General features: G+C 41.2%; 1 protein-coding gene across 1 annotated transcript in view; it reads right to left on the bottom strand.

Annotated features, from left to right (window-relative positions):
- The window catches only part of cntnap5a (contactin associated protein family member 5a), a 113,894-nt gene that overhangs the window by 85,342 nt on the left and 5,499 nt on the right, over positions 1–23,053 (bottom strand). The window contains 2 exon segments of the mRNA XM_030428846.1: positions 8,548–8,741; positions 11,640–11,750. Of these exon segments, the coding sequence (XP_030284706.1) occupies positions 8,548–8,741; positions 11,640–11,750 (305 nt within the window).

The raw sequence follows: 23,053 nt of genomic DNA on the forward strand, positions 1-23,053 counted from the left end.
CGATATTTGCACATCCAACAAAAACAGGAAAGAATCATTTCAGTCTGAAGAAAAGAAGATCCTGCATGCTGCTCTTGCTCAGCATCACCAACTGTGTTGAGACTTCTCACGTTTCAGTCCCCTGAATCTCTGTTGACGTATGTCCAGGGGGACCAGGAACCTCTGGTGATGGCTGAGAGCAGCGTGAGTAATATCACATCTGAAAGCAGAACTTGTATCAGACGGGGGTCTGACGTGTGTCTGACTTTAGGGGTCATCACATGAAAAAGTCTGAGAACCACCGATTTAATTGGTCCTGTTTCCCCCGCCAGTTCTTGCAGTAGGTTCAGTAGAAATATAGACGGATTTTGAAGTGTTGTTCACCGTGGAAAGGTTTAATTGCTGATATAAAGCAGGTATCACACTGACCATATTAATCAGCTTCATTTCTGGGGTAAGCGCGCTAGTTTAGCATTGAGCACACAGTCATCTGGGACAGTGTTCGGTCATTATGGACAGTTGAAAAAGAAATGATCGTGTCTTTGCCCCTGTCGTGTTTCAGGTGTTTTTTTGTAAATTCCTGTTTAACTCTGCAGTTCTGTCTCTCGTGTCCTGCGTTGCTTTTCAGTTCCTCCCTCTTTGTGTGAATTTCCCACCCTTTTCCTGTGTTCACCTCTTGTTTAAAGTCAGGCCTTGTGTGTGTGTGTGTGTGTGTGTGTAGTCTGTGTGCTCCCTCATGTCTTTGTCAGTCCGTCCGTCTTTCCTCCTGTGTGATTCTCCTTTGTTTCGCCTGAGCCTGTTCCCTTCAGTGTCTCATCGTTTCTCCTCACGCCATGTTTCCGGTTTTGTGCTTTTCCTAATTTGAAGATGTACCTTGTTTTTGCTTTTGTGTTGCTACTTTGTTTTTTTGGCATTTTGCTCTCCTCGGTTTTGGGATTATAGGATTTTTTGTGGAATAAGGCTCATCTGTTGGTTCCTTATCCTGCCGTCCTCCTGTCTGTCTCTGCATTTGGGTCTTGGGTCCAATTTTTTGTTTTTATTTATTTTTTTATTTTTTTATTTTTTTACCAAACATGACATATTCCTCTTCAAAACCACAATGCATTTCAGCCACTGAGCGACATCACTTACTAGATCACATGCAGCTTCCTTTGGAGCTGTGCTACTCTCGTACACGTATGCAGGAGTACTCTACCTGACCTGTAAACACACTTTAATGTGTGAAATTGTTGGCGCTACCCCTGGTGATGTGATGATACTGCTAGAGGTAACGGCTTGAAGTTACACCTGAACTCTTATAATTCAACCTCATGGGAACTTAAATATATGTATAAAATCAGGGCCATCCATCCTACAGCTGTCAAGATATTTCACTGACAATGAGAAACGTGAACCTCACGTTGGGGCTAAATGACAAATCAAATCAAATCAAATCAAATCAACCTTTATTTATATGGCGCTTTTCATACAGAAAGTATCACAACACCGCTGTCAGTAGGAACCAACAGTTGAGGTACTCCATCCTGGAACAAAGCACTTGACCAACTGGCCGACAGAGAAAAACATCGCAACCCGGGGAGCACTGAAACTGGAAGCAGAGAAATCCTCAGATAAAAACACAAATTAGCACTCAAGCAAACACATTTCAGCCCTTGTTAGATTCCCATCCACCTGAACGGATAACAAGCATGGACAATCGCTGTTTAAATTTCCCCCTTAAGGAGCAGAATCATTCACAGCTCAATTACAACATTTCTTTTTCTTTTTTTTTTTTTTAAATAACACTTCTCGGGGATAATGAAGGTAATCTGCACCCAGTGCTAGAGTACACACCTTCCACAGACATTTCATTCTAATTGGGTTATCATTAGCTTTGTGCCTTCCTGTTTTTTTGGGGGGGGTTTTTTCTTCACATGCTCTTCTTGCAAAACAACCGGCTTTGCTCACAACACAGGCTGGTTGCAGGAACAGAGATGTCAACACATTAGTGAGGTAAGGGTGAAATTAACAAGTGAGGAGAGTGAGTTAAACAAAAGGGGAGAAACTGTGAAAACATCTTAATTTTTGCACCGGAAGAAAATGCGACTTACATTTGCGTCAGGCCTATTTGTGATTTCATTTCTATGTTCAGTGTCTGTATGTGCTTTTGAGTGTCTTAGTACCAAGTAGTGAGGTTTAAGAATCCAGTTGCCTTCGACAAGGCACTTAGAACTTAAGAATGAGGATGTCTAAAGCGAGATAGTTTCATAGAGACCTTCCAGACTGTCGCAAAATTTGGTATGGATATCAACATTCCTTAAAGAAATCCCCACACTTTTTTACCATGTTGAAAATGAATCCACTTGGTGCTGCGTAATTGTGCTTCATCATCAAGTCAACCCCACTGAGGGAATGTTCAAAATCGATGAAATTCCATGACACATTTTTCCTGCCGACGTCGCGCGCCCGGGCTGATTGACACGTAGCACGCACACACATTCACACAAGCTCGCCGGTAACGTTACCAGTCATTTTGATGCCTCGCTGCCAGGTGGCTCAGTTAAGTTGGGTCACACACTGTCACCACAACACGTTCAGGAAACTGTCAGCTCACTGAAAATCAAAGCTTGGCATTTAACCCAGTGTCTGTCTGTATGCCACAAAGCTATCATGCTGTTATACAGCTAGCTTGATGGATTTCTCGCAGCAATAGAAATGATCGGAAGATTAATGTAGTTTATGGGAGAATGCACAGGGGCACGTCCATTACATATGTCCTCTCCACTATACTCATTGATTTTATAACATTAAAGGAATTGATTTAACAGAAATTGTAATTACAAGCCGGCAAAACGAGATCCTCAATTTAAAAAAAAACAATGAGCGTATGGATATTATTAAAGATGATGCTGAATTATTCATCGAATCAGTTCCTTCACCTCTACTGTTTTAATGTATTCAGATATGTGATCTGGGCCCAAACACTCACTGCAGATGAAAATACAAAAATTGAACTAAGATTTTTCCTCGCGCTGGTGTCTCCACAGTGTCAAACCCCGCTAAAAGGCCCCAGAGTACGGCGAAATGACATCCGCTTTGTCTAAACCTTTTCTGGGCAACAACGCCCAGAGCCCATGAGGCTCGGAGAGCAGTTAGTTTGTGAATTAGACTGTCCCACCTATGTTTAAAAAAAGTAATCAGAGCTGATAAAACAAGGTTGTTGCATGTTATTCATTGGTCAAATCAATTGTCCTCTGGTGTTTTTTTAAAGTCTCCTTCTTTTTTGATTCATGTTCCATCCACACACGTTCACCTGCACTGCTTGGTGGCATACAGGGGAGTAACAGTATTGGACCACCAACACAACATCGGAACACATTTTACATTGTATCAGCAAACAGGGAATTGTAACTGCATGTGTTTGCATGCAGTTTTACAATTTGTATGTGGATGGATTGTTAATCTGCACTGCACTGCCCTAGGCCCATGTTCACTCAGAATTGTTGTTGTTGATGAAAAAAAATACATATATTTATTTTACTTTTTTTTTTTAAATTAATAGATTTATGTGAAACACAAAATTTCTTGTAATTTCAATCAAGAGAGACTAGTGAATGAAGTAAAGACGATGATTACTACAGCATGCTACGCGCTACCAACTTCTGTGTTTTCTGCTCCTCTGATCTCCTTCCCGTCTTCCGCAGACCAGAGGAATGAAGGTCTGGTAGCCCTGTTTTTTTTGTGGCTTTGTTTGCTAGTTTAGTTTATGGAGGCTTCCTGTAGTTTAGGGAAGGTAGTTGTGTGTGGAGTCCAGGCACTGGTGGTGGCGGGGGTGGTGGTTTATGATTCTTCTCAGACAGATGGGCTGATGAAACGATGAAGCTGATGTAGCTTGTGAATGCTTGAGATAAGGGGGATGGAGGGTGCGTGCAACAGCAGAATGAATGAACTAGAGGCAGGAGACAGTCTCAATTTAAAAACATAAAAAACAAAACAAAAAAAAAAGCAGTGAATGTGTGTCGATGCGCTGTTGGATAGCTGTGCCCGGCTGTTGTGAGCAGCTGACATCAACTGACGGGCACCAGATAATGACCGGCAATTATGAGTGAGAGGAGTGAGAGCGGTAGATGAAAGGATGGTATGCGAATTAAACTAAGGACTGAGCATGTGAGAGAGTAGTCTTCCTGTCTGAACTTTCACTAGAGCTTCATTTAGAGGAAAATTATTTATGTTCGCAATAAACTTTATTTAATGCTCCCACGGCTCTCTCTTTGATCCAGGGGTCTTTTTCATGCCAAGAACCCCTTAACTGAAAGAGAGACAGAGCACTGATCCTGCATTTAATGAATGACATTCTGTTGCATATTAAACGGGGGCCTACAATAATGTGTAGCTAACTGGATAATATGTTCCAAAAATCCGTCCTCATCCCAGGTCATCAAATACGGATGCCGCTGTGTAGCGCCCTTTGTTGTCTCATACAGACAGGCGACAGACCCTTCAGTGTTGAGTGCAGAGCCCCGAGCCTTCCTGCCAGAGCGCATTACACCAAGCAACAGGACAAAATGTCAGAGTTTACCGCCCAGGGAACGAGACCGGCAGGAGGTAACTAACCTGTTTATGGACAGGTGCTGCACAGTCACTAAGCGTAACATTTAGTGAGCTAAAATTAAAAACGTATTCATATATTTATATAAAAAATAAATAAATGATATAAACAATACTTTTGGCAGCCCATTGTTGTAACTAGGGGTCATGGACCTTTAAGGCCCAGTGTCATTGATCAATACACAAATCAAACCTCATATTATGTTGTGTTATGTTATATAACATTATATTATATTGTATTGTGTTTTGTAATGTTATGTTATGTTATAATATATCATGTTATGTTATGTTATAATATATCATATTATGTTACATTATGCTCTGTTATATTACATTATATTGCATTACATTATATTGCATTACATTATAGACCATCTTGCTATGGGGTCACATTAGACAAGACACCTGTTAACATGTCATGTTCAACCTATCGTTTCGCATCCCTCACCTAACTGAACCTTCATGTTGATCTCAACTACCCGTGAAGATGTCATGGTGACAAAATCTGTTCACAGACAGACAAACAGACAGACAGACAGACAGACAGACAGACACCTGGATAAGCACTTAAAACTGCCTCTGCGCTAGTTCCATTAACAAAAGTTTGCCATGGTTACACACACACGCACGTGCACACACACGCACATACAGACACACGCACACACACAAGGTAAAGAAGTACCAGCTGACACTGTCGCAGCTGGTAATTATATTATATTATATACACAGTATATTTTAAGCCAGACTTCAGGGAGGCCTTTGGTGCTTCCATATCATTTCGTCTTTAAACGTCGCAGCCTCTCGGAGATGCCAGAAGGATTGTCGATCTTTAGCCCAATTTTTAACAGAGCTAATTCTTCCATGGAGCTAATTTGGCTCGGTGTTAGCTCAGAGTGCCTGAGAGCTAGCAGCCATTTCAGCAGCTGCTTCTCTCTCATTAGGCCCCCCGAGTTCAGTTTCTGGCAGCGAGCCGTTACCTTTGAGCTTCACTTGTTAAAATGCCAGACGGACCTGAGTTACTATCTTCAGCGTCTTGGTGAAAGCTTTAGTCAGTCAGCTCGGGTGTGAGCTTCATTAGAGATTGCAGACTAATTGGCTGCCATTCATCCCTGCAATATCTATAAGCCCAAGTTCACTTGAGCACCAAATAAAAGTGGGGAGGCGTGGGGCTCTAATGGTTTGTGTGAGTGAGCATTTAATACACATCAGTTGGTATGAACACCAGTCACGCCTGGTTTTAATGCATGCAGCGTTCTTGGAGGATGTTTCCTGTTTTGACTGGTATGAAACAGTCCTGTGTTGGTTGTGTTTGAGTGCAATATGAACGTTAACATTTGAAGCACAATCATTTACTCTCCTCTCTCTCTCGTCAGTCACTAACAAAGCGTGTGTCTGCGGGTCATGCTGGTGACATCTACTCCATACGTAATGTCTCTCCTTCTCACCTCACAGCAGCTTTTTTTTTTCCCGTATTCAGACCCAACTAAATGAAGACTGACAGTGTGTGGAAGGAAGCTGCAAGCTGTTTGTCATGATATTTCAACAAGTCAATCACCGGATAACACATCAGGGAAACGTCTGAGTCAGTGTCGCTGTAAATATTTCATGTTATTTGTGGGGAACCGTGCACTTTTATTTCTTCACTATGTATTTCTTGGAACTAATTAAAAATTGAGCAATGTTACTTGTTTACATAAACCTCTTACATATGTACAAATATAGAAAAAAAAAAAATATGTAACAGTTTAGCCAGATGGTCCACGAAATCTTTAACATTCAGTGTCTGGTCTGAGATATGAGCAGACTGAGCTGCTGCTTATGGCTGCACACCCATTGTTGGTCCTGTGAACGGGCCATTTACACGTATTTAAACCTTTGCTCATTGTGATCATGAGTGCTTGAATACTATTTGTTGTTCTGATTCAGCCCTTCATTATAAATAAATGTCTGAGTTTAAATTATTCATCGACATTGATTGTTGTTCTTCACATTGGCACGTTCCAAAACTCTGAAATTGTGCTTGGGAGTAAACACATCAGAACATCCCCTGCTTAATTAAAAAAAAGAGCCGGGCACTCTAGATTTAAGTAAACACTACTTTAACAAAAAAGTAAACCGTATAATTACTAGGGACTGGTTTGAGCATTGGATTGACACACATCTGGTCTTAATGTGTGCAACGTACTGAACAGAGTTTGTGTGTAATGTTTACATTCTGGTCGGGCTTCGACATTTAGAAGCAGTGCCACCCATAAGGGGGGATAAAGGGAAAAGCTGTCGGGGGGCCGAGCTGCTCGGATACCTGCAATGATCGCTTTTATCATGGGTGTCTTTTACTCTGGGGATTGCTGGGAACATGTTAAAAGCACGACTGATTTAAGAGTGTTCACATGCTAATGCCAGGAAAATGTTCACTAATGAGAATGCTTTGCTCCTCACCAGCACATCTATTTGTAACTGGCTTGTGCTGATTTTAACGTGAAATTCTGGCGAAAAAATTTAAAAAAGTAAAGAAAAAGAAAATACCATAAAATGTAAAAAAAAAAATGTGTCGTTGTTATTGTTGATCAGTTAATAGATGTGATCAACATGTAGTGTAAAATCCCAATGTGTCCCTGTGCGACTGTGGCTCAGGAGTAGAGCCAGCGTCATCTTATCATTAGGTCACTGGTTCAATTCCCCTGGTCTACATGTGGAAGTGTGCTTTGGCAAAATACTGAATCTAACTGCATCTGATGTGCTGGTCGGAACCTTGTATGGCAGCCACTGCCATCAGTGTGTGAATGTTTGTATGATTAACTGGAAGTTGCTTTAGACAAAAGCATCTGTTAAATGCCCTTAAAAGAAAAGAAAAAAGTATAATCCCATGTAATACTTTGCATGGACTGAGTAGCTTGTTAGCTAGCTAGAATAGCCTAAGGTTTGCAGACCTATTATGCATGGTACACCATTTTTTCCCTGGATTTTACAGTACATAATTAGATCCTATAGACAAGCTAATGTCTCCTCCATATTTCCTCACGGACGTGGCATTGCCTAATATCACATCACATGTTTGAGAACATTAAAGAAAAATAATTACCTCTACTTTGCAAAAAAACAAAAAATAAAAATAAAAGCAATTCTGAAAAACCTGAGAAATACAGTGACATAAGCTACATAATAGCTAATGTTGGAGTAAACCACCTAAAGAGAACGATTTTGATAATAGCAGAGACGTTCCTGCATCTGCTCAGGATATGAGTGAACGAGAATTGGGGAAGATCCACTCACTGGATGATTGCAGCCCTTTCTGTAGGCTGGTTAGCCCTGTCTCAGAGTAAGAACAGTCTCAGTCCGCATCAAGCTGTTTCATCTCATCTTCAATTCCTCCATTCCAGTAGATAATGCATTTTTTAAGCAATGGAGGTGGGTAAATAATTAAAGGCAACACACAACACTTGACACAATTTTTTTCACCCCCACAATTCCATGCTCTTTTAATTTCAACACAATGGGGAAAAAAAGTATTTGCAGCTGTGGGCAACAACACACCCTGCTAATTGGACTGCCATGCAGAAAAAGTCCCAGAGAAACAATTTAACATGTTGCAGCAGCCCTTGACATAACTGGGGCAAACACAATAAAGAATTAATGACATGTGCCGACACAGGGCTCTTTTCTTAGACCCGAAGTCCTCATACAGGCTGACATGACAGGTTGTGACATAACGCAGAGGACGGAAAAACAGCCTAATGAGTGCATTGACAACATACACATCCCACACCATGAAATGTGTCGCAAAAAGTGAGAGGATGTGTTTTGACCTGCGACGTCATCAATAGATGTACAGAGAACACGGCATGAAAAAGAGAGATCTTATGTAAAGGAGAGGCTAGATGTAAACTTAAATGATCCGAGTCTGAATTGAAATATTCATTCTGCTTGAATTCAAATGTAAACGGTGTACAGAAGTCATAGAGAAAGCTGATGGTGACTCACCCCGACACCGTCCTCATGCCTGTACTGTTTCCAGACCCGGCCCGTGTCGCTGTAGAGCAGCAGGTAACTGCTGACCCAGTCCCAGCTGTCATACCGTCCCTGTGTGGCCACAGCCGTCACCTCCATCTGCTCCTTGAGGTCCACCTGGAGCCAGGGCTCCTGGTCAGTCACCATGGGAGACCAACCTCCTGCTCCTGAGGTATTGCAGAGAAATACGGACAGAGGGTATCCATTAAACATCGATATTGTCGATCAGCTGTGGACTGTTGTGGTTTTTACGCTAGGTTGCATCTGGGCTCTGGATGCACAAATGTAGAAAGCCCCAATGTGTACACAGGGAGTGTGTGAAGAGTTCAAGGTGAAGTGACTCTGCAGCTGCCACAGTTAGGTCCTCGGTTCGTGGAAGATAGCTGACTTGTTTTGAAATATGCAATGCCTGGCTTGGGAGTTTATACAGAGCAGAATCCTGCCAGCTCAACAAGCTAGACTGTTTTGCATAATGTACTCCACAACACTGAGTGTGTCTGCCACTGGTCTTTCTGGAAGACTAAAACGTGAAATTGAATTGAATTGAACGTGAAAGAGACTTAATAAGGCATCTGTTAGTAATGTTTTAATTTCTGCTCACTTTTCTACAACCTATACATGATTATGTTGTTAGCATTCAGCATTTGTAGCTCTAATTAGGTTCTGATGCCATATACAGTGTGACGTGCGTCCAAAGCTCATGGGAGATGCGGTTGTTGGAGCTATTTATTCACACAGCAGTTTCCTTTTACCCAAGAGGGTCTGGGCTGTATCAGAGGAGTGACTGAGACTAAGGAGGGAAGAGCTGATAGCAAGACAGTTTAACACATCCCAGTACAATTAGAATCAAATCAAAGTAATCAGAATGTTCCCTTTCTCTTATTACTGAATTGATATTTGAAATAACCACAGTAAAACTACCTTAATTGGCATCTGTAGCCTTTTAATGTGCCTATGGCCAGATAAATCCCAGCTTTTCTAGGATGAGTACAAGAGGACCAGCGCCACTGTGACAACTAAACTCCACCCCCTGATGGCCCTGGTTTTATGCAATTAATTTTCCCCCTTGATTCAAAGGAGGAAGGACTTCCTTACCAGCCTGGGCCTCATTACAGAACCTTCATATGTCTCAAATCCTTATCTCAACTTAGAGCAGCATTCTAAGATGCTTGGTACTACAGAATCATGTTTCCTCACTGCACTGAGGAAGAGTCCTATTTTAACTTAGGGTAGTTAAGTAATTACTAACCAGTCCAACTGAAGAATAGTCACATGCACACACAGTTCCAGAGAAATGACCATGAAGATGGGCGACAACATAACAACTTGAACTCTGAAATATTATGTTCAGTTCTCGAACTGTAACTGTTGGAGATTCTAACATTGCTGTTAGCCTGTTGGAGAAGCTAAAACTGATGAAAGTCTGTTTGAGATTCTAACATTGATGTTAGCCTGTTGGAGAGGGTAATACTGATGAAAGTCCACTAGAGATGCTAACATAGATGTTAGCCTGTTAGAGAGGCAAACATTGCCGTTAGCCTCAGGAGAGACTTGCTCTGAATTATACTAAAGCACACAGATTTAGGCAACAGTTTAGTAATGGCCTAACATTTCAACAGCATACGATTTTCATAATGCCGTTGAAACGGTAATCCGCAAACAACGTGTGTTGCCTAAATCCAAGTGCTGAAGTAGCTTACACTTTGAATAATTTGTCGGAGGTCTCTCCTGATGCTTGAGTGCCAAACTTAAAGAGCAGCAAAAAGGCTGTCACCTCTATGAAAAGCAGTTGAAACACCTTAAACTTCTTCTTTCACCAATGTTAGCCTGTTGGAGCTGAGCACACAACTCTTAGCATGTTGGCTTGAAATTCCCGGGCCACGTTTTAAGGTTGTCTACAGCAGGCTTGCTAGTCAATATCAAGGTGAATTGAGACAGCTGTGGTCATGGTTACAGGCAGTCTTGTGTGCATATTGCTCAATGCTGACACACTTGTCCAACCAAAATTTGGAAAATGAAAAAGAAAAAAAAAAACACAACACATGAGCGAAGGACTGCTCCTCCCATAAACCGTTGAGAATGATTCCTTTCCAAAGACAAAAACTCACAAACAGTAGTCAACAGCCTGTAATGACTTTCACCGCTGCTTTTCCTCATCACTTAAAATATGCATCATGTTAGAAGGGGAAATCCCGGTCGCTCCGAAGGAACCATACATAAATAATCTAACCGTGGTAGCAGTAACTCGCTGTCCCACATAGCCTTCGTTGGTGTGGTAAACATTTCCATGGTAACAGGGACCTCCATTAATCAGATATTGCACTGATGCGCTTCAGGATTGGTGGGTAGTATCGTGCTTCTCCATGACATTGCGAATAAAACGTTTTTTTCTCTAAGGGTGGCTATCATATGGACTCGTGGTATTAACATCCTCAAGCCAGAGCATGAATTGGAGTTTCACTTCGGGAACATCACTGTTGAGCTTTACTCCTAACACAGACACATGCCTGACAGGATGAGTGCCAACTGAACTCACTGAGAACCAAGTTCACAGTCCTAGTTAGGATTTCTCGCAAATAAGATATGAGGTCTGAGAATAGGACACCGACTTTAGGAATTGCCAATGTAATAGGAACATAGGAATTTTCCTATCTTTCAAACTTATAAGAGAACAAGGAGTGAGGATTTTTTTCCCGTAATGAGGCCCCAAGAGTCTTTCTCGTTTTAATACAAAGAGAGAAGAAGTCATTTTCTTTGTCATATAACACTTACTGTATTTGTATAACAATGCTAAGCGCCACAGTCTACCAGTAATTAGACACAGCCATTTTCTTTTGCATCCCTTCAAAATAATGAAAAGGTGCTCATGTCTTGAAAACTATTTGCTCATTTGTCATCTCCTTCAAACACAAGCCATGTGACCACAACCAAAAATGATCCATATTAATGTTTCATGGTCTTCTCGCTCTGTAGTTAAGTAACAGCTGGTACAGCAGGTGGGTGGTGTGTATGTAAAGCATGTAGAAACATTGAACACATGCAGGAACATGCTCTCTTGTACTCACCATCTCTTCTGTTGAGCTTGGCATTGTAAGCAGCATAACTGACCGAGGATTGAGAGGAGCTCTGAAAGGATGAATGGAGCAATGAGGATACCAGAGGGCCATTGCAGTTGTCTGTGAAACAAAAAGTAGACAAATTAGAGGCAATTAACTTGAAAAAATATGTGTCTTTAAGTATTGTTGAATTAAGTCCATATGATGTATTACACATGCAAATCTGGGTATTTGAAGAATGGTCCTGAAGGGGTTTCACTGCCTGCCATACTTAAATTTATTCAGCTGACATTAATAATAGAGCAGGCATCCTTGAGTAGTAAAACATGTTGGTTCAAAGTGCATCTTCACCTGTCGGTGGTAGAGTTTTAAAGCAAGATCTGGGAAAAATAACAGGGCTGCCTCACTTATCCAGTTCTCAAATACCTCAAACAGTCTATTAACCCATCCGCTGACCCTTGAAAATAGCACAGAAAACGCTATGGCTCCCTTTGTGCGCTTGTGTGTGTTCTGTTTAATCCCACAGTGTGAGATTACATCACGTCCAACAGGCAGGAACAGATTAAGAGTCCAGTGATCTAAACCTGTCAGTCTCATATTCTCCCGATCCGCCCTGCCCGCCACAATAAGAGCAGCGAGTAGCACGACAACAGCCTCTCCACTGTTTCACTTGAGTGCAGTGCCGCATTAAGGCCTGTATCTGGGAACGTAATGAAAACTGGCACCAGCCTGATTACAATTATCCCTGTACTCTCTCCATCAGCGTGAAGTTCACTCCTCTGAGTGCGAGAGGCTTTTTGTTTTTGGATGCCATTCTACTTCGAGTTCAGATTCTGAGCACATCTGGAGTGGCAACTGGCCATCCATCTGGTAGACGAGAGCAGTGCAGAGCTGACGGCATGATCCCGCTCTCCTTTTGGGCGTCTCACCGAATTCTGACTGACCTGATTTGACTGCTCTCAGATCGCTTGCCAAGAGATTTCTCTAATCCTGATTTCAAGTGTGACTAAAGTGGATCAAGTTGTTTTGTCCAAGACTCAAATTACGGCAGAGCTGCAATGCAGTTGCAGATGTTCGTCGGGGGAAATGAGAACAGTGGCATGCCATCTTAAGACACCATTACAGGAACCGGGGTTATTACGCAAGCACAGCAATCTTAATCCGTCAAAAGTCTTCAAGATCCTACTTTTGATGCTTACAGAATAACCCTCACTCTTCCTGTCCCCTCTTCAATCTGTTACCCTGCAACCTGTCTTGCGAGGAAGCATCTCTGATTGAAGAGCTGATGTTGGGAGAGCGTCACTCCTGCATTCTATCCAACCTTTGCGTGACCATTTTAGACCATGACGGATTAGAAAAGATGAACATGGTGAGGTACAGCGCGTAAAATGGCGTGTTAGTGATTGAGGTGCGGCGCGAATTCAGAGTTTCTCCATGTGCAAAATGTGCGTCTCACAGACCCTGATGCTGTTTACAGATTTGGTCTGGAGCCAAATGCCTGGCTGTCAGTCACAAAGACTTATGGATGGAGGAAGATTTGTCTGCAAAGCTGCTCCTTGGCCTGTGGGATAACTGAAAATCCTCTGGAGCTGACTCACGATCTCCATGCAAGGCTCAGAGGCTTGAATCTTATAGCCAAATGAATCCAGACGCGCATCTGAATGCACGGACATAAACACATGCACACAACTTCCAGCCATGAGAGACCAGCCACTTAATCTCTCTTGAAATCATAAGCACATCAACTGCGAAAGCGAAAGAGCTCGCAGCGTCAGCCGCAGAAGTGCCGGGATGACCAACTAAAGCCCGGCACAGGAGTATCATGTTGACAGTGCTGAGATGGCTGCACAGCAGAGGTTATCGCTGATTGTGTTTGCGATAAAAATAAAGGAAGAGGAAGAGTCACGCCTGCACACCGACCGGACGTGGTTCAGACTGAAGATCAAAATGTTGCGAGGCCAAATAATCCCATGAAAGACCACAACCAACATTGCTTAAGCTGATTGGTTCGCACTGATGACATGAGTCTTTAATATCCAGCATCCACACACACGGCATCGTCATTTCCGAAAAGAGCGGAGCGCTGTAGTTTTTAGGAAATGTCACTCAGACAAGTGTAAGAAGTGCGTTTTTGGGGGACAATTCTCAGCTGTGGATTAATACACATTTGGTGCTCTACTGAGTGTTTGCAGCACGAGAGCATTGTATGTGGGATCAACTCAAAATAAACCACAGTGTCTGAATTTACCATAATGAAGGAACATGACACGGTGCGGCTCATTGATGTGTTTTTTTTTTTTTTGGACAGCAATAAAGCTGTACGGCGAGGAGGGAATATAAGCTGCAGTGCATCAGGCTTGCTTACACAGACAATAATTATCTCCGCCAGGCGTAAGCCTGGAGGGGATCACTGGTCGTGTTGCGAGTGTGTGCGTGCGTGTGTCTTTGTGCGCTATCTTTGTAAGAACCAATTTGAGCTTTAGACCTTGGGAGTGAGGACATTTTTGGAAAGTAAGGACAATTTGGACGGTCGTCACTTGGGGACAGCACTTCAAAGGGCTGATGAAGGTTGGAGTTGGTTGAACAGTTAAGAATTAGGTTGAGGTTGGGGTTAGGGTGGGGGTCGGGCAAAGATATTCAGTCGCGATGGTCGGGTTTATGGTAGGGGCCAGGGAATGCCTAATGTGGATTAGCACCCTCACAAAGCTAGAAGTACATATCTGTCTCACATACTCCATTTTTGGGTGTTTTTGGCGCGTGCTGAAGGTGCTGAAGCACCTCCCCTGCCTAATGTGATTCACATTTTTTGTAAAAAAGTTATTAAATCTTAATGTTTCCATTTTAACATGCAAAGCTTTATCCAGCCTTTGCAGCACTCTTTCACGGCCCGGGAAACCTCATGCGTCACTACTCAGATAATAAAATCTGTGAATCAACACTGCGAATTAAGTCGGTGACTGACAAGGAAACGAAAGCTAGACACCACTCATAAGTTTGTCAAAGAAAAGTAATTTCACAAAAGAGAAAAGTCGATAGCGACCACAGAGCTTTTAATCAAGAAGGGACAGGCTCTAACATGTTCATTCTTCCCGCTGGCAGCTCAAAAACCAGCAGGCCATGTTTCTTATGTTCTGAGACCGTGGAGATTATTACAGCCGCCGTCGTGAAGTGCCACTATCACACATATGAGAGCGATATGAGAGGAAGCATATAAGAGGGCTACAGGACGGAACGAAAGAGCAAGGCAGCTATATTGGTTAATATCAGTCAGATGTGAAATACAATTAACACACACAAAAAAGGGAAAATGAAACCTCAACTTTGTATTTCATTGTTCTAAAGTGAAGCACTTTAAGATGCACAGTTTTCACGCAGCCCTTGTTTTACATGAAACCAGGCAATCATTTATTATCAGAGCGCTTGTTATTTATATTCCTGAGGTTTTAATGTGAAAACTGATCGGAAATTTTGTTGAATTATTATTGAACTGTGCTCTCTTGATCTCGTCTGACAGTCAGTTGCTGACTGCATACAGGCGTTGATAAAACTACTGGTCTACTGCAATACATATGGCTCTGAATCATAATGCTAGTTACACATTATGATGTTTCTTTGCTTGGGGAAATTTTCTCTAAGTCGACCTCGTTGAATTTTAATTGAATACCCTTGAGCTAGGGAAAATGTACACACCTGGAGGAGATCTGAGCTCTGCTGAGTGCACTCGACTAGTTATTACTTGGATCAATTCTTTGTTGGTTTTGGACTTTTTATGGGATTTCTCGGCAATATGAAAAATACAGGATATTGGAGCCTTAGCCTTTTTTCTGCTCTTTTTTGGCAATATCCTTGCACCAAATGACATCCTTTCATTTGCAGAATGAAACCACTTACTGCTGCAAGCACACGCAGGTTCAGAGTTTCACTTGACCTATTGGCCCTGTTAGATTTTCACAATTTCAAAATCTAAATCTGTGCCATGTAGAGGGAAAATATGACCCTCAAATCAATTTTTATTTATACAGCCAAAAATCGCAATCACATTGCCTCAATGTGCTTTACAATCTGTACAGTGAACGACAACCACTTGTACAATCTGTACGGTGAACGACAAACCCCGATTCAAGTGAGGAAAAACTTGCCATGTTGATGGAAAAAAAAAAGAAAAGATAAAAAAAAAAACAACTGTCATATAAATAATCTTTTGAATTCAATTAAGAACACCGGGCATCTGAATAGGGCAATATAAATTCAGTTAGGCTGCAGGTTTCTCTTTCAGTCAAAATAAAATGAGATCTTTGATACCACCCACTCACCCTTAATAATGTCAGCTGTACTTCACCGTTTGATAGCCATATTGACTCAGCCATACTGTACACACAGCCCCTTTTTTTTTCCAATGCTCTCCGCTGCTCATTAGCGAGCCTGTCTTTGCCCGGGTGCACAACAGATGCAGCTCCACAAAGAAATCAAACTCAATTATCACAACAAAGTGCCATTTGTAGCACACATGGGATGGATATTTTAAGCTCTACTTGCAGAGGCATAATCACACCTGAAGACGACTACGCACCCAATCAAATAGACATGCCTCACCAGATATGAGGAAGTCTGAGTTTCCTCTTGGATATCAAGTCTCAGGAAATGTACAAACAGCTGGATATGAGAAAAAATGCCAAGGGGATTTCCTAAAAATAGAACATGCAATAGAGACGGGGTGGAGCGGAGCAGAGCAGGCGTCTGAGTCCGACCTGAACCTCCTCTCCGGGTGGATCAAACCATGTGAGTTGAGTTACAGCTGCAAAATGTGAGCCAAACTACGGTACATATATCTCAAAGAGACTTCAGTATCGTGTTTTTTACAGGACTCCAATCATTTGATCGCCAGGTTGATAAGATATTATTGTGTTCCAGAAGTTTTGGCACATATTTGTTTACATTTTTGTTGTTGTTGTTGCCTGTGCCATGTGTTGCTGTGAACGTGTCTGTTTCCATCACCTGTTGTTGTTGTTGTTGTTGTTGTTTGTGCGCAGGTATGCAGTTTTGTTGGTTGCTTAATGTGCAGCGTTATATCATTGATGAAAATGGCACAGTTTTAATCTGTTCTCCATGTGGCTGTTATGTGATTTAGGGGACCAGTGATCACTCTACTGAGGCTAATGGCGTCCAATAAAGACTCGAGAGTAACTCTACTTCTGCTTTCACAATGTAAAGTCTAAGAAATTAATAATGCTTTTTTTTTTTATTCTGAATAACTAAGACAGATCTATGCATGCCAATATGTGTCTGTCATTGAAAATAAAGTCCTCCATTAGTAAGCCTTTACTGTCTTCTGACTGTCACTGACTTTTCTCTCTTACGGATACAAATATAAACCATGTTTACTCATATATCAGAATCAGAATCAGAAATAGTGTTGATCCCCGAGGGGAAATTGCTTGCATTACAGCTGCTCTAATTTAGAGTCCCGAAATATGCACAACAACAACAACAACAACAATAATAATAATAATAATAATAATAATAATAATACGAAAAAAATACAAGAAATTTACATTCTACTAGAATATATCCATATATACAGAGTAATAAATAATGCTACAAAATATATGGGTTATAGATATCCAGATATGTTAAGTACAAACACTGTAATGGTCAAATGAAGTGTGTGTACGGCCTGGGCAATTATTGCTTAGTGTTTTCTTTTTTTTTTCTTTTCACTGATCTGTGGAAAATGGAAATGTTGAGTATCTGTGATTGTGCTACATCTTTTTTACGGCAAATAAAAAAAGAAACATTTGAATAAAAGGTCCTCCATCATTGAAGAGCTGGAAAACAGTTGGAGCCTCAGTTGGAACTTAAACTTTAATCACAGTCCGTTTAAAGTCCAGAACTAGGCTGGGCGTATTTTTCCTTGAACAATTACTCCGTTGTTTAGTAGATTATTAATCAATTCCTTTGTTTATCGATTCATTCATACATGCTAGTCTAAAGCAACCAGGTGCATCCACGGTATTGTACAAAGCAACGGCATCTGAAGCACAGCAATGCGTGATAAATCATTAGTCCATAAAATGTCAAATGTTATGAGTTACCACAGCCTGTGTTTTCAAATAGCTCCATTTTTCCGACATACAGTCAAAAAAAAAAACTCTATTCACAAAGCTGTGAAATGAAAGACTGTTTGTATTTTCTGCTTGATAAATGAGTTAGGCAATTTATCATAGTTGTCATCTATTCAAGTTCAGTGACTGATTATTGTGACTAATGCGTCAGCGACACAGAAGAAAGTCTACGGGCCAGAGAGAGATTATTAAAGGCGAGGAATCAGTCTCCCCAGCTTCTCCCCACTTTACGCCACAGCTATACTGGCACAACTATTCAGGCGCTGTTATGCCAAAGGTTTCGTGGGGTCTTATTTCCGTCATCACGTGAGAGCCTGTGTCTAAAGAGTCTGACGCACTGGAGCGCACATTACCAAAAAACAAACAAACGCACGCGCGCGCACACTCACACACACCACGACCATTTGCTATGGCAATAAAAACACTTAAAACCATACGCGTGGCACCTTTATCGCAGCTAAGGCGGTGTGATGGAGGGTGCGTAAGTTCAGTCAACATAGACCACAGAGTCAATAATATCAAAGGGAACAGCGATAGTATCTGGTGACGGGGCGGCCTCAGACCTCTGTGTGGTATTGATAAAGCTTCATATGATACCTTGCGTGGACTAACAGGCTTTGGGGCTCAGTGACCTCTGCTCGGCGATAGCCTGAGTGGAGCTGAGGGTATCGGCTGACAATTAGTCCCAAACGCCGGCTGAATTCAAGGAAGCACGCATCGATACAAATGATTGAGGAAACGCAGCCTGGTTTACTGTAGCACTTCATTTCTCTGAACACTGCATATAATCTAAAGGGACCTATGAGCATTTACAGGCAGCATGTGGGATGTTTTACTGGGCTATCGACAGCTTTAGTGATTATACACATCTCATCTGCCAGACATTAATTATTCAGCCCTCATTCAGGAACGGAGTGAGACAGGATTTGTGTTGATTTTTCCGTAGGATTGCTGGAAGCAGTTTGAATAACAGCTCGGTGACGACATGGTAATAATGGGATAATATCTTATTAATAAAGGGATTATGATGGGTAAAACCGGTAGCAACCATTAGGGAGTAACATCTTGGTAATAACCAGTAGGTGATATATTGTTTCTTCGACTGGTGGGACGGCTATAAAAGCTACGTCTGTTGTCATGTCCTCTCTCAGGAGTGACGGCTGTAGACTGCAGACTCTCTCTTTTACTGTGTGACCGCGTGATTTGATTGCTCATGCTTCAGTTCAGAAAATGACCCAAAACTAAAATTAGGTTCAACTGAAACCACATCTACAATTTTATCATTTTGGGTATCGAAGATATCTATACTATCTATATATAGGCATCGTTTACTTTCAAGCATAAACAACCGATATTGATTCAGTAGCCGAAATTCAGCTGAGACGAGAGAAAAACATCTTTGCAGAGCGAGGTAAAGATAAAAAGGAGGCTTTTGTAAGCTCCAGTTTTGTCTCCGAGGAATGGTTCATGGAGGTTCAGGAGGAGCAAGAAGTTGATTGAATCTCGGTCTTTCAGCTTTACATAGCATTTCCTATGTGACTGTGGACGTGCATGGGCAGTCACTCAAGACGATACATTTATAGATATGATGCCTGTGTCACTGTGCTGCCCTCAGTCTGTTTTTTGAGATATTTACTGGTTCAAAGCGGCTGAATGAGGGCTGAATGCACCACAAGAGCACACAGGAAAACTATATCCATGTGCTGTAGGAGTGTAGCCTGGCTACTGGTGATGACTACAAGCCATCCACATTTAATGACAACATGTCATTGTTCAATGCCCTCCAGAACATCTGGACTCGGTGGGTGTAAATTGGTCAGCCCAGTCACCAGAATAAAATGTCGGCAGCTAAGGAAGACGGAGAAGAAGATGGGATCTTTTCTTGACCCTGACCAAGATTGTTTTGTGCCTATAGCAAAAACACTAGCCAGGCCATAAACACCGCGCTGTGACAACATTTAAAAGAAAACTGAACCTAAAAAAAAAAGCTAAATTCTATCATCAAGAAATGTTCAGTTTCAACATGTCCATGGTTTGCAGAAACACACACTGCCAACATTTCTTTTTGTGACTGAGCATATCATCTTCTCAAAAGAATCCTACAACGATAGCTTCCTGATGTCCAATGCCCGAACAATGAATGCAAAATACACCCAAATATGTATTTCTAATCATTTTTATATAAATATATGTATAGGAAATTGAAAAAAATGTATACATATATACACACACACACACACACATATATATATACAAGTAACACATGCCATGGCATTCAGTTTTTATATTTTCTGTATAGCATTGTCTTCTGGCTGGAGTCCCTGCTGCACATATTTTATTTAATGACATTAAATGCGGCTGTTTTCAGCCTTTTTTCCTCCTGAAGTGAAGTGAAACACTGCATCACGGCTCTGAGGGTGCTGCTTCCTTTTCTTTAACTGAGCATGCTAATCCCAGCACCTTCAGATAATAAGTGTTGCTCACAAATACATGATGATAATCAATATCAAATCATACAGTGTGCACATGTAGGCCTGTGTCTAATTTGCAGGTTATCACACCATGTAATTACATAAAATAATAAACTGTGCAATGAGGGCTCTGAAATCCGGCTGGGCGCGTGTGAGCAAGCTTTGCCTTTTTTTTTTTCGTCTTTTAATTTAACACCTTTTTCCTTTTTTTTTTTTTTTTTTTTCCCCGAGTCTGAGCGTTCAAAAAATAATCTTTTTTTGTCTCATTTTTCATCACTGTAACCGGCTCTTGCTGATTATTGCATCAATCTCATTGGCACAGTCGATAGAAAGTGGGTGTTGATAATCCTTTCAAACCATCTGCCAGTAACACTGAAAATAAATAGAGGATGAAACTTACAGGCTGTACGGCTATTTGAGGCATATTCATTGCACTCGGTAGACTGAGGGTTGTTGCAGTGTCACTGTGGGACCAACACAGCTGCAAATGGAAAGGCCTCCACTGGCGCCACATTCATCACAATAGATTTTTTCTGCTCCCGAGGGATCGGGAAGAAAATTATTTCTCTAAATAGTCTTGTATCATGTGTCCACTGTGTTTTTCTTCTTTCTCATTAAAATCAAAGACATTTTGTTCTGCACGCTGAATCTGCAGAGGACGGCGGTGAAAGGAGCTTGTCGCATCAGCTCTCTGAAGACTGAAGTCTGACAGCAAAAACACATTCACAGCAAGCCGACCTAACAGCTTCTTACCCGATAAGGGTGGTCGATATAATACACACTGTTACGTAATGACATTTTTTCTACTAGCAAAGATTTACTATGTATGGAGGAGCAATGCTGTAAGTGAACAATTGCTATTAGATGTTTTAAAGTGGATGAGTGCTTTAATTTACAGGATGTGCTAAAAACACACTCTGGTATATCTGATTATTTTATTCAATTAAATAATCCAAAATAAATGTTGATACAATCAAATGTAGAATTAAAGGATATATATTTATATGGTGATATAAAAGATACATATGCTCTGTTCCCGCACAGACCACAACGGTAAATCATTTTACTGCCCTTCAGTAATGAGTGGAAGACCTGAAACAACAGCGTGAAGTCGGCAGCATCTGTCTATTTATCGACTCCCCACCGCAGAGCCAAATAATTCCACTGAAATGCATCTGAAGAAACAAACCGCTTTGAAAAGATAAAATAAGAGAACTGTAAAAGTCTCTTCATTTCATGTCTCTGTGGAGCTGCAGTCAGTCAAGGATCGCGCCGAAACCTTTGAAATGCTGCATTTACTCAATTTAACCAAATAAACACGCAGGCCTTTGTAGCACTGCTCTTTATTTAACATGAGCTTTGAAAATCAAGTCGTGCTGATGAGGACTGATTGGAGTGGTACTATTATCTAAACCAAACACTCGACAGCAGCCCCCCCCCCAACACTGAAATGTGTAGGAATGTAGCGACTGGGTGACGAAAACCATCATTAATACATGTTAATTTATACTTCAGCTAACAGTTATTTGACTGTTAACAAACCATTACATTTGTTCTAATCAATTTATCAAGCAGTTGTTCATTGATATTCATAAGACTTTTAAATGGTTAATTCATACTGTGTAACTCATCTGTAAACATTATTTTATAGGCCAGTACAAATTTGCAACTGATGTTTATTTATTCTTTTCATGTTTCTCCTTTACGATTGTTTAATAAATGCTTAAGAAAGCATTTTATTGTTTAACAGTCAAATAACTATTAGGTAAAGTCTAATTAACTATAAATTCACCAGTTACAAATGATGGTTTTAATAAAGTGTTACCAAGTGATTGGTTCTCATTAAGATTTAAGGGATTTCATTATAACTACCTGAAAGTTTTATTATCCTACATTCATGCTAGGTGAAACGGCTGCCGCTACTTTGTCTTCTTCTTTTTCAGTTTTGGTGGATCATTTTGAGAGTAAATATTTAAGTTCATTTTAGGATAAAAAAAAAAAAATTTGAATTTACGGAAAAATGTAATTTAACAGAAGATATAAAAAAAAAAAGAAAAACATACAGTCTGTCACATACATATCAAACAAACAGCTTCACAGTCACAGTCAAAACTCACAAGCATCAGGATGTCGAACACAGAGTCATCCGCATCACATAATTATACTGTTAACTGTGTCTGTATCTGTCGTTACGTTGCATCATCATATGTCACGCAAAGTATTGTCAACTCTCTCCCGTGGTGACGCCAGTCTGGGTGTTTACTCTGCACAGTCCTTCCAGTTGGTATCGTCTTGGAAGAAATGCGCTGTATGTTTAAACATGAGGAAAAGTGCCTGCGCTGTCACACCGCAGTGTTCTGCCTCATTTACCTTTTGATAAATTCATCAGGCCTTGAATGTGTACAGCAGTAGGTGTTTCTTGAGTGCCTGCTTCACATTCATTAGCAGAGTGAATCTGCAGGTGCATCGTCTCCATCACACACACCAAATCACACACACACGCCCCGATATTCCTGCCAGCTTTGCACCAGCACGCTCCTGGTGCTTCAGATGGGAAATAATTAGTTGTGAAGTATCTGTTTTCCGAGCGAAGGTGAAGCATGACATTTTAAGTTAATATATATGTGTGGTTCTTCCCCACATCGGAAACAGATTCCAGCTTATTAAAGATGGATGCATGGTGCAGCGGTCTCCACCTGCTGCAAGGGGATCACTAAGAGCGTGGCAATATTCCTCCCACAGACCTGTGGTGAAGAGAGTCATATCATCTGGTAATGAAAGCCTTCCCTTTTCCCGGCTAAAAGCAAACCCTAAATCACTTGTGCATTCA

This window comes from Sparus aurata, chromosome 9 (genome assembly GCF_900880675.1).
Source record: "Sparus aurata chromosome 9, fSpaAur1.1, whole genome shotgun sequence".
In the NCBI taxonomy this organism is placed as follows: Eukaryota; Metazoa; Chordata; class Actinopteri; order Spariformes; family Sparidae; genus Sparus; species Sparus aurata.